The sequence below is a fragment of the Myotis yumanensis genome, unplaced genomic scaffold (assembly GCF_028538775.1).
Source record: "Myotis yumanensis isolate MYYU_CA2020_CCGP unplaced genomic scaffold, mMyoYum1.0.hap1 SCAF_2, whole genome shotgun sequence".
NCBI classification, from domain to species: domain Eukaryota; kingdom Metazoa; phylum Chordata; class Mammalia; order Chiroptera; family Vespertilionidae; genus Myotis; species Myotis yumanensis.
This window is the reverse complement of record NW_027223753.1, coordinates 165576682-165589429: the sequence shown is the minus strand read 5'-3', so window position 1 is coordinate 165589429 and position 12748 is coordinate 165576682. Positions and strand designations below refer to the sequence as shown.

The following is a 12748-nucleotide window of genomic DNA, read 5'->3' as shown; positions in this document are numbered from 1 at the left end:
AGCAGGGGAAATCATCATTGTTATTGTTTTTCCCAGGAAAAGCCTCAGAGCCACTAAAAAAAAAAAAAAAAAAGAAAGAAAGAAAGAAAAGAAAAAAAATGGTTCAAAGAAATGTGAAGAGTAAGGTCGGCTAATGGTGGGAGACACAAAGTTCAGTTCTTGGTTCACTTTATCAGCGTCTGGTCTCCTGGCTTTAAATACACTCCCTGTCCCTGTGCCTCCTAAATGAGTAGCTCCAGGTCAGAGCCCCCAGACTTTAGACTCACACGTGCAGCTGCCTACTCGGCATTTCCTCTTGCACGTCTGATTGAACACATCTTGTTAAAAAAACCAAACTTGTGATTTTTCTGTCCCAAACCTACTCCACCGGCAGCCTTCCCTCCGCAGGCTGACTGGGTGTCCTGGCCCTGTGGGCACGAGGCCCTGTGCCCACACTCCTCACAGCCTGATGAGCGGTGTCTTTCTACCAGGCTGTGAGCTCTTGCAGCCAGTTGTTTAGTTTATAGCTGTACCCCCAGCTCCTAGCTCAGTGCCTGGCACATAATAGGATGCTATTTACTGACTAAGTTGATTTTTAAACAATCCATACACATCTGTTACGAAATCTATGAGGAGTATGTTTACACAGCTTTGGTGATGCCTAGCATTGTGTGTGTGGGGAAGGCTTTCGAGAAATACATGAGCAGGGCCTTGGGAATGTTTGCTTTTGGCAATGAGGCCATGGCACCAGTCCTGCAAAGGCCCTCCTGGAGGCGGGAAGAGCATGGCCTGTGCACACCAGCAAATTGCAGAGGTACTGCAGCAAGGGTAGGAGATGAGGAGAGAGAGGCAGGCTGCAGACCGGGCACAAGGACACCAGGACTTCACCTTGCAGGGAACACTTAGGGTTAGATATTCTAACCGACTCCCTCCCTGCCATTCGGACCCTCTCAAATTCTCCCAGCACCGTCCAGAGGGCTCTTCACTGGGTTGGGCCTCAGGATGTGATTCAGTTCCTTTACCAGGCAGCTGCCCCGCCCAGCCCAGACGTTAATGTTTTTTTGGCCAAGGTCTTGAGTTTCCCCGAAAAGAAAAACTAATAAGCAGATTATAACACATGTCCTCCCTCCAAATAGGCATTTCCTGTTGGCGGAGGCGCTACACCCACAGGCATTGTCCTGAAGAAAGGCGGGCTGCACAGCCTGGGCCGTCCTGCAAAGAGCACGCAGCCAGTCGTGGCCACGAATCCCAGCCACCTGTGGGGACAGAGGCCAGAGCTCAACAGCTTTCTCTTCTGAGGACACGTTGCCTTCTGCCAATGTTCTTGTAAAATGCATTATTTATTTATTTATTTATTTGTTATTGCTTAAAGTATTACAAAGGGTATTACATATGTCTCTTTTTTTTTCCCCCGTCCTTGACAATCCCCTGGCCTCCCTTACCCCTCAGTGTCTTATGTCCATTGGTTATGCTTATATGCATGCATATAAGTCCTTCGGTTGATCTCTTACCCCCCCTTCTGCCCTCCTACCCTCCCCGGCCTTCCCGCTGCAGTTTGACAGTCTGTTTGAGGCAGCTCTCCCTCTGTATCTATTTTTGTTCATAAGTTTATAATGGTCTTTATTATCCATGAATGAGTGAGATCATGTGGTATTTTTCCTTCATTGACTGGCTTATTTCACTTAGCATAATGCTCTCCAGTTCCATCCATGCTGTTGCAAATGGTAAGAGTTCCTTCTTTTTTACAGCAGCATAGTATTCCATCGTGTAGATGTACCACAGTTTTCTAATCCATTCATCTACTGATGGGCACTTAGGCTGTTTCCAGATCTTAGCTATGGTGAATTGTGCTGCTATGAACATATGAGTGCATATATCCTTTCTGATTGGTGTTTCTGGTTTCTTGGGATATATTCCTAGAAGTGGGATCACAGGGACAAATGGGAGTTCCATTTTTAGTTTTTTGAGGAAACTCCATACTGTCTTCCATAGTGGCTGCACCAGTCTGCATTCCCTCCAGCAGTGCACGAGGGTTCCTTTTTCTCCACATCCTCTCCAGCACTTGTTTGTTGATTTGTTGATGATAGCCAGTCTGACAGGTGTGAGATGGTACCCCATTGTTGTTTTGATTTGCATCTCTCGGATGATTAGTGACTTTGAGCATGTTTTCATATGTCTCTTGGCTTTCTGAATGTCCTCTTTTGAAAGGTTTCTATTTAGATCCTTTGCCCATTTTTTGATTGGATTGTTTATCTTCCTTTTTTAAAATATATTTCTTTATTGGTTTCAGAGAGGAAGGGAGAAGGAGAGAGAGAGAGATAGAAACATCAGTGATGAGAGAGAATCATTGATTGGTTGCCTCCTGCACGCACCCCACTGGAGATTGAGCCCGAAACCCAGGCATGTGCCCTTGGCCGGAATCGAACCTGGGACCCTTCAGTCTGCAGGCCGACGCTCTATCCACTGAGCCAAGCCAGCTAGGGCTATCTTCCTTTTGTTAAGTTGTATGAGTTCCCTATAAATTTTGGAGATTAGGCCCTTATCAGATATGACATTGGCAAATATGTTTTCCCACACAGTGGGCTTTCTTGTTTTGTTGATGGTTTCTTTTGCTGTGCAGAAGCTTTTTATTTTGATGTAGTCCCATTTGTTCATTTTCTCTTTAGTTTCAAGTGCCCTAGGAGCTGTATCAGTGAAGAAATTGCTTCGGCATATGTCTGAGATTTTGTTGCCCTTGGATTCTTCTAGAATTTTTATGGTTTCTCGTCGTACATTTAAGTCCTTTATCCATTTTGAATTTATTTTTGTGTATGGTGTAAGTTGGTGGTCTAGTTTCATTTTCTTGCATGTATCTGTCCAATTTTCCCAACACCATTTATTGAAGAGACTATCTTGACTCCATTGTATGTTCTTGCCTCCTTTGTCAAATATTAATTGAGCATATTGGTTCGGGCCGATTTCTGGGCTCTCTATTCTATTCCATTGACTTATATGTCTGTTCTTGTGCCAGTACCAGGCAGTTTTGAGAACAGTGGCTTTGTAATACAGCATGATATCTGGTATTGAGATCCCACCTACTTTGTTCTTTCTCAGGATCGCTGCAGCTATTTGGGGTCTTTTTTTATTCCAGATGAATTTTTGGAGAGTTCATTCTAGATCTGTGAAATATGCCGTTGGTATTTTAATGGGAAGTGCGTTGAATTTATAGATTGCTTTGGGTAGTATGGACATTTTAATGATGTTGATTCTACCAATCCATGAACACGGTATGTTCTTCCATCTGTTTATGTCTTCCTCTATCTCTTTTTTCAACGTCCTGTAGTTTTCTGAGTAGAGGTCTTTTACCTCTTTAGTTAAGTTTATTCCTAGGTAGTTTAATTTTTTTGGTGCGATGGTAAATGGGATTGTTTTTTTAGTCTCTCTTTCTGAAAGTTCACTATTGGTGTATAGAAATGCCTCAGATTTCTTGGGGTTAATTTTGTATCCTGCTACATTGCCAAATTCATGTATTTAGTAGTTTTTTGATGGAGTCTTTAGGGTTTTGTATGTATAATATCATGTTGTCTGCAAATAAGGACAGTTTTACTTCCTCTTTTTTTCCAATTTGGATGCCTTTTATTTCTTCTTCTTGTCTAATTGCAATGGCTAATACTTCTAGTACTATGTTGAACAGAAGTGGTGAGAGTGGGCATCCCTGTCTTGTTCCTGTTCTTAGGGGAAATGGTGTTAGTTTTTGTCCATTGAGTATGATGTTGGCTGTGGGCTTGTCATATATGGCTTTTATTATGTTGAGGTATGATCCTTCTATTCCCACCTTGCTGAGAGTTTTTATCAAAAATGGGTGTTGGATTTTGTCAAATGCTTTTTCTGCATCAATTGATATGACTATGTGGTTTTTTTCTTTCAATTTGTTTATGTGATGTATCACGTTTATTGATTTGCGGATATTGTACCATCCTTGCTAAAATGCATTATTTAGAGGAAGGGCTCATGGCTACTCCTCAATGACATTAAAAACCTCCGTCAGTTTGATTTACCTGCTATACATGTAGAGAAATCAATTGTAAGAGAAAGCATTTTGAAATAATGGCATTTCCAAATCTTAATCAATCCCATTGTGCATATGCCAGAGTGTCATGATTAAAGCAGGTCCTGGGTTCTAGTTAAAACTCTGTCATCAACACACAGCATGACCTTGTGAAGGCTTTTTCTCTCCCTCCAAGTTCCTCATTAATAACATGTGGTTGCTGAAAGTCACTTACTTCACGATGCTCAGAGCCAGGCAAGGGCTAAAGGAACTAACAGATATTACATCAAGGAAAGCCCTACATTTTAACCCTTTTTATTTTTTAAAACATATTTTTATTGATTTTAGGGAGGGAGAGAGAGATAGAAACATCAATGAAGAGAATCATGATCAGCTGCTTCCTGCACGCCCCACACTGGGGACTGAGCCTGCAACCCAGACATGTGCTCCGGAATCAAACTGTGACCTCCTGATTCATAGGTCGATGCTCAACCACTGAGCCATGCTGGTCAGGCAAAAGCCCTACATTTTAAAAGAGGTAAATCTGAATGAATGCTGAATGAATGCAAGGCAACTCACCTTTTAAGGAGTTAACTAAATAAAATATTGAATATTTGCAGTAAAATAATTATTGAAAGAAATGTAAGTTCTCACTGCAGTTTCCAATTTAGAAAGAAACCAACATCCCACCAAGTTCCTACCTGCCAGCATGGGAGCTGGACAACCCCACTTCCCAGCCAGCCAGGGCAGAGTGAAGCGAAGCCACGTGTCTGCTCATGTGGTCACCATTTGATTCCGGTACAATTCTGTTCTGAATGGCACTGAGCCCTTGTGGTATTTCTCTCTCTTCTCTTAAGACTTCACACTCCCAAATTTTTTATTTTGAAAAATTTCAAAACCATAGAAAAGGTGAAATCGGAATTCACCAATTGAGCACGACTGACAACAAATGGTGAAAATAATTATTTTTTTCTTCTTGAAATTATTTTTTAAATATATTTTTATTGATTTCAGAGAGAGAGAAAGACAGAAACATCAATGATGAAAGAGAATCATTGATCAGCTGCCTCCTGCATGATTGGAGATCAAGCCCGCAACCTGGGCATGTGCCCTGACCAGGAATTGAACTGTGACCTCCTGGTTCATAGGTTGATGCTCAACCACTGAGCCACAGTGGCTGGGCAATGGTGGAAATTATTAAGGGTGGAATTTTTTTTTGATTAATGGTGGAAGTTTTGAATAATTTCCTTACTTCTCCACAAAGATGAAGAAGGGAAGGGCTATGAAAACAAGGTGGCACGAAGTAGGTTTCTGGCTTGCTGCCAAATTTTCCACTTTCCCCACCAGAAAAACATGTTGCTATTGGCTTGACAAAAACCTCAACTTCCTTCTAATTTCCTGAAATGTAAACAGATGACAGATGTACGTATAGCAGGATATACTTCAAATGGGTGGTAGGTACTTTCCTTGTAATAACATGCTGGTGAAAAATGCCAAAACAATAAAGTGATAATGATTGCATTTTGTTAGTCTAAAAGTACTAAGCTCTACAGCAAGGGTGGGAATACTTAAAAAACATTGCAAGAGATACTTAAAAGACATAATCTGGGCAGAAGCAAAGGTGAAAATAGAAATTTTCCTTTCAGGGTGTCCTAGTCTGGGTTACTCAGACTCTAAGCAAAGGACTTTGGTTCAGTTTATTTGGGCGACAATTCCATGAAGCAGAAGTGAGGGAGTGAAGAAAGTGAGACAGGGAAGGGAGAAAAGCAATGAAGGATGAGTTAATGAAGTGATTTTAACTGAGGGCAAGTGGGGCTCAATTCCACTTAGGATCTAGCAAGGAATATCTAGAATGTATGCACTGAGTGTCGGGGAAGCTGGGGTACTTACTAACCAGCCTCCCATTCCTCACCATTTGGGGGTTGCTCTGGGGGCATAAAATCCCCAGCCCTCGTAGACAGTCCTGTGCATAGGCTGAGCAAGTTTCTGTGGTGCAGGAAAGCAGAAACAGGGCTTGTGTTGGAAAGCTGTCAGTTTGCACGGGAACTGTCCACAGGGTTGCAGGTGAACTGGAAGTAGGCTAAGGGATATGTCGTTGGGTGGGACATCTACATAGACATCTCTTACCAGTAATAGTTGTTAGGAAGATACTATTCACAACTGTTCCACATTCATGGATGTTAAATATCAAAGGTAGGCGTGCAGAAATAAGCCCTTACATTTACAGTCGATTGTCAACAAGGACGCCAAAAACAATTCAATGGGGAAAGACTAAACTTCTTTTGTTTTTTTTAATCCTCCACCCAAGGACATGCTTAGAAAGAGGAAGGGAGGGAGACGGGAGAGGGAGAGGGAGAGGAAGAAGAGGGGGGAGAGGGGGGGAGAGGGGGGGAGAGGGGGGAGAGGGGAGAGGGAGAGGTCAATATGAGAAACTGGATCAGCTGCTCCAACCAGTCGCTGAAACTGCAAACCAGGTTTGTGCCCTGTATGGGGAACTGAACTGAACCAACCACCCTTCGGAATATTGGATGATGCTCAACCAACTGAGCCACTCTGGCGGAAAAGAGTACTCTTTTCAACAAAGTGTTGTACTACTGGATATTCACAGTAAAAGATTGAAGTTGGTCCATTCCCTAGCTTACACCATAAAAAAAAATTAACTCAAAACAGACGAAAAACCTAAATGTAATACCGAAAACTATAAAACTCTTAGAAGAATATGTAGAATAGATCTTTGTAATCTTGGATGTGGCAATAGTTTTTAAAATATAACAACAAAAGCACAAATAAGCAAATTAAAAACAGATAAATGTGGATTTCATCAACATTAAAAATGTGCTTCAAAGGACATTATCAAGAAAATGAAAGACAACCCATTGAATAGCAGGAAATATTTGCAAATTATATATCTGATAGAATGTATATTGGTAAATAAGTTTTGTGACTTAATAAAAAGACAAATAACCCAATTGAAAAAATGGGCAAAGGATCTGAGTAGACATGTCTCCAAAGAAGATAAATGTACAAGTGGCCAATAAGCACACAAAATATGCTCAGCGTCATTCATCACGAAGGGAATGCAAATCAAAGTCATAATGAGGTACCACTTCCTATCAACTAGGATGGCTAAAACAAAGACAGTAATGAGTGTTGATAAGGATGTGGAGAAATTAGAACCCTAATACATTATTGGTGGAAATGTAAAATGGTGCAGCCACTTTGGAAAACAGCCTGGCAGCTGCTCAAAAGGTTAAATATACAGCAATTCCAATGACCCAGCAATTTAAAAAAAAATATATTTTATTGGTTTTTTACAGAGAGGAAGGAAGAGGCATAGAGAGTTAGAAACATCGATGAGAGAGAAACATCGATCAGCTGCCTCCTGCACACCCCCTACTGGGGATGTGCCCACAACCAAGGTACATGCCCTTGACCGGAATTGAACCTGGGACCCTTCAGTCCGCAGGCCGACACTCTACCCACTGAGCCAAACCAGCCAGGGCTGACCCAGCAATTTTACTCCTAGATGTATACCCAAGAGAATAAAAAAACCCATGTCTACACAAAAACTTGTACACAAATGCTTACAGCAGCATTATTTATAACTAGAGGCCCGATGCATAAAATTCATGCACGGGGGAGGGGGGACAGGGGGGTGTCCCTCAGCCGGGCCTGCACCCTCTCCAATATGGGATTCCTCTCACAATCTGGGACCACTGGCTCCTAACCGCTCACCTGCCTGCCTGATTGCCCCTAACCCTTCTGCCTGATGGCCTGATCGCCCCTAACTGCCCTCCCCTGCCGGCCTGATCGCCCCTAACCGCCTGTCTTGGCCCCTGCCAATGTGGCTTTGTCCAGAAGGAGGACTGGATAACTGGAAGATGTCTGGTCGACCTGGTCTAATTAACATATTACCCTTTTATTAGTATAGATAACTAAAAAGTGGAAACCAAATGTCTATTAACTGATAAGTGGATATGCAAATATGGTATATCCATTCAGTGGAATATTATTCAGCAATAAAAAGGAATGAAGCATTGTGGGCAACAGTGTGGTGATTGCAGGGTTAGGGGAGTAGGTAGAGGTGGAGGAAGGTATAAGGGGGATAAATGGTGATGGGAAAAAAATAGAGAAAAAAAAGAATGCAGTACTGATAGATGCTTTAACAAGGCTAAACCTTAAAGATATTGGGTTAAGTGGAAGCTAGTCACATAGTGTGACTCCATTTATAAAATGTGTAGAATAGGCAAACCTACATGTAAATTAGATGAATGGTTGCTTAGGACTGGGGGAGGAGTATAGGAGACTGATTACTAAAGGGATTTGGCTTCGTTTTTGGGTGATCGTGTAAAATTGACTGTGGTGATGGTTGAAACAACTCTGGATACACTAAAAACCATTAAACTGTACACTTTAAATTGGTGACTTTGCACGGCATGTGAGAGAAAATGGATCAGCTGCCCTCCATACCCACTCAATAAACTTGTTACAAAAGTAATCAGGAGCATGGAAGCATATTAATATTCTTTTCTAAAAAGTCTCATGTTTTAGCTACTACACTATCATTAGAATAATACTTTAAGTAAGCACATGCTTTGTCCATTCAGTATGAGTTTCTGCCATCTGCCTGTGACTGGTCTTCAATAAATGGAACCAAGTATGCTTTCACATGCCAATGCTTGCTCCTCTTCTATCATGAGCTTTTTAGACGGTCTCACTTCTCTCAGATAAAAGGGAATGAGCCCTGGCCCATGTGGCTCAGTTGGTTGGAGCATCTTCCCTGTGCACTGAAGGGTTGAAGGTTTGATTCCTGGTCAGGGCACATACCCAGATAGTGTGTACGATCCCCAGTCCAGGCGAGTACGGGATATTTCCCTCCCTCCCTCCTCTCTCTTTAGAATCAATGAAAACATATTCTCAGATGAGGATTAAAAAAACAATAAACACAATTTTAGAACACCTTTAGCTTTGCTTTTTCTAAGTCTGGTTGATCTGGAATAACCTTTCACCGATCTTTTAATGAAGAATTAGAATACATCTCATTCCTCACCTGTATAAATCCTCCTTGACTTCCCACCACTTTTGAGGAAACATTGAGAATCCCTTCACAGGCTCTAAGGCCACCCGTGGCCTAGACTTGCTACATTCCATCCTGCAGGCTCCTTCCTGCTTTGGGTCCTACCCTACTGTGGTCATTTTCTGGACTGTCCTTCCTGCCACATGGTAGGTGGTTAATAAATATTGACTAAATAAATAAATGTAAATTTTTCATTCCCTAGATATAACACATTTTCAAATATATATATATATTTTAAATTGAATTTATTGGGATGACACTGATTTGCAAAACCATACAGGTTTCAAGTATATAGCTCAAAAAAACATGCACACTGCATCATGTGCCCATCACCCAAAGCAAGTCTCTTTCTGTACCCATTTATTCCGTTTTCCCACCTCCACCTACCTACACTCCCCTTTCAAGGAAAGACTTAACTGTGAATTCATGGGTGAATTTGGGGGGTGGTATCTGTAGGTCTTTTGATATATTTTACAAAATTGTGTACATGGGAACGTCCATTTTTCTAAGAAAGCATCCATAACTTTTGTTCAATTTCCAAAAACATCTATGACCGAAAACATGGTAATGATCTGAGTTAAGGGAATGAGGCTCAGAGAAAGAAAGAAAAAAGGGAGACAAAAGTAAAAAAGTCAGAGGCTGTAATAGCCAGTGTATTATAAATGTATTAGAACGATTGTGACTTTAAATAAGGTAAATTGCCCTTGATGGTCACAAGTACTGAGGACACAGGGATTCCTATGCCTAAAATAAAAACCAGCCAATTACCTGTTTTCTCAATGCTCCCCTCTATAGTCGTGGCTTATGTGATGGTGATTTTCAATAGTCGGTTCTGCTTTCCACGGGCCTTTAAAAACTATACGCCAGACCCTCCCCCACCCAATTCCAAGATCTGATATGCCTTCTGCTATATCAGGGGTGTGTGAAGTTGAGAATAATTAATCTAAATAATTCACTCAAAAGAATCCATCTAAAATCCCAGGCAGGTTTGTACAAATTAAAATTGTTTCTAAAGAATGTGGAATGTCCAAATAGCAGTGTATCTACATTAACCAATAAAATGTTAGCGGCAATTTAATTTTAATATCTTTTCAAAAATTTCCCAACTTACAAATTAGTATACATTTGTGTATATTTACACAAACAAATACACATCGTTCTTTCCCCCATCTTAATTCAGCCTCCCATAGGAGGTTCCAGGGCTCTGAGATGACTACCGTAGAGCTGGTGCTCCAAGGAGCCCTGGGTCTTGCTAGTGACCGCTGGGTGTGGCTGTAGCACCACAGGCCAGGAGCAGCTTCTGTTCTTTTCCAGACGCACAATGCAGATGCCACTTCGGTTGTGTTCATGTATCCAGGTGCTTGTAGAGTCGACGACTTTTCTCTTTTTTATTTCTGTTGCCATGTTTTTTCCAGGGCTTCCCAGCCCCGCTCTCAGAGCTCACAGTAGCTGCAGTCACCAGGCCACTCCCAGGCTTGTAGCCCATCACAGCCTGGACTCCTTTGGTCAAAGCTCTCACATTTTCCTAGCAAATAAGAGGAAATCTTATTCAGGATATCAGCAGTCTCCTTTAGAGGATATGTATAGTGTTATTTATGGAAACTCCAAGATAGTGGGACTTCCATCTCTCACTGGTACTTGCTCCCCATTACTTAAATGACAAGCTTTCAGCATTCTGTCTTCAGTTCATTCCCACCCACGCCTCAACTTTCCTTAGTTCCATCGCTTCAAATATCATCTTTAACTAGAATCATAATACTGGCTTCTTCCTGGAAATCTCTATCTTGATATCGAAATTCAACCTGCCTCAATCTAAACTGAGTTAGAAGTGGATTCTCCATTCTTTATTTTAGTGAGTGGTATAAAGAACCCGCCAGGCTGCCAAGACAGGACACTCTCTTTGTCTTCCTCATCTACCATATGCAGTCAGCTGGCCACTAAGTTCTGTTGCTCCCATCTTTAGAATTGTGTTCGTCTATCCCCTCCTCTCCATCTATCCCCCACTGCTCTAACCGAGGTGCTGATTAGCTTTCTCTGGGCCACTTACTGTAAGACTCTTATAATCCAGCATCCATATTTCTTTCTTTTTTAAAAAAAGTTCTTTATTGTTTAAAGTATTACATATAGTATTACATATCTCCTTTCTTCCCCATTGGCCACCCCCACCCCCCAGCACATGCCCTCACACCCCCTAGTGTCTGTGTCCATCGGTTATGCTTATATGCATGCATACAAGTCCTTTGGTTGATCTCTTACCCCCTGCCCTCACCCTCCCCTGCCTTCCCTTTGAAGACTGATGGACTGTTTGACAGCATCCACATTTCTACAAGTTCTCTGATCATGTTTCTCTTTTCCTGTCCTCACAAATCTCTGATGGCTCCTTGTAGCCTGGTGAATCACATTCAGATTCTCGCACAGGGCACATAAGGCCACCTACAACATGGGCTCTTTTAATGATAAACCCCACACTCCTGTATCATTATGCCTTTGTTCATGCTACTCCTTCTGCCTGGAAATCTGACCCTCACCACTCCTTCCAACTGGCACATTTTTATTTATCTCTGAAAGTCCAGCTTAAATATCATTTCCTCTCCGCAGTTCTCATTTTCCCACTTTGCTCTCAGCTCCAAGATAAGTGTTCTCCAGGCTGGGTTCACAGAGACTTATACCCTGTGCTGGACCTAACATGTCATGTTAATTGTTAACTTGCCTGCCTCCCCTTTGCTAGAATGTGACCCACCTGAAAGCAATAATTGTGTCTTATTTTGATATCCCAGGTCCTGGTGTAATAGCTGGCACATAGTAAGTGCTCAAAAGAGTTTTTGTAAACTTATGATTTAAGTAAAACAAACAACAACAAAAAAATTTAGGTTTACTTAGTAGAAAAAAATTCAATCCAATATGATTTGCAAGTATAAAGCAAGATTTCGTGATCTTAGAATAGTACATTACTCTAGAAACTAAAACTTAGATACCTAATTATATTATAACTAAACTGTAAGTTTTCAGCTTTCTTATTCATGACCTTTAGAAACTTTTTGTAAAACTTAAAACTTTAACTTAAATGTCCTGTGTAACAGTATTAGGCTCAGGAAAGAACTTCTAATCTTCCTGCATATTGGTAACTTTTCTTCTAAACACTGGCAGACTTGGAAATAATTCAAACTAGGAGCCACAACAACCAAAGTTCTAGTTCAGCTCTGCCATTTCAAACAAGTGTCCTTAGGTAGCTCACTTAGCCTCCTTAAGCCTCTATGTCTTTAATAGTAAAGTGGGAATAACATACTGCTTGGTGTGCCTCACCATGATCACTGTGTGGGGCACAAATAAGGCACCACACAAATACAGAAAAAATCATTCTCTGCATACACCTGACCCCTGCACCCATTTTTTTTGGTTATAGTAGATACAAAAACATTAATATATATTAGGTACAATCATACGATTTAAATGTTCTGCACATAAATTTGCTCTTTAAAATGTAATATACAATTGTACTTGTGAAGGATACTAGACTTATTGGGTGGCCACTTTTAAGTTATATAAATGTCTAATCACTATGCTGCATACCTAAAATTAACGTATTATGTATGTCAACTATAACTGAAAAACTTTTTTAAATTTTAAAAATCGTACCTGTGATTAAAATATGTTGGTTTAGAGAA

General features: G+C 41.1%; 1 protein-coding gene across 2 annotated transcripts in view; it reads right to left on the bottom strand.

The window, feature by feature from the left end:
- Positions 1 to 7288: 7288 nt before the first annotated feature.
- LSG1 (large 60S subunit nuclear export GTPase 1) overlaps positions 7289 to 12748 on the bottom strand; it is a 33697-nt gene continuing 28237 nt past the window's right edge. For both annotated transcript variants that reach the window (XM_070406531.1, XM_070406532.1), the window contains one exon: positions 7289 to 10608. In XM_070406531.1, the coding sequence (XP_070262632.1) occupies positions 10429 to 10608 (180 nt within the window). In that variant the 3' untranslated portion in view covers positions 7289 to 10428. The remainder of the gene's footprint in view (positions 10609 to 12748) is intronic.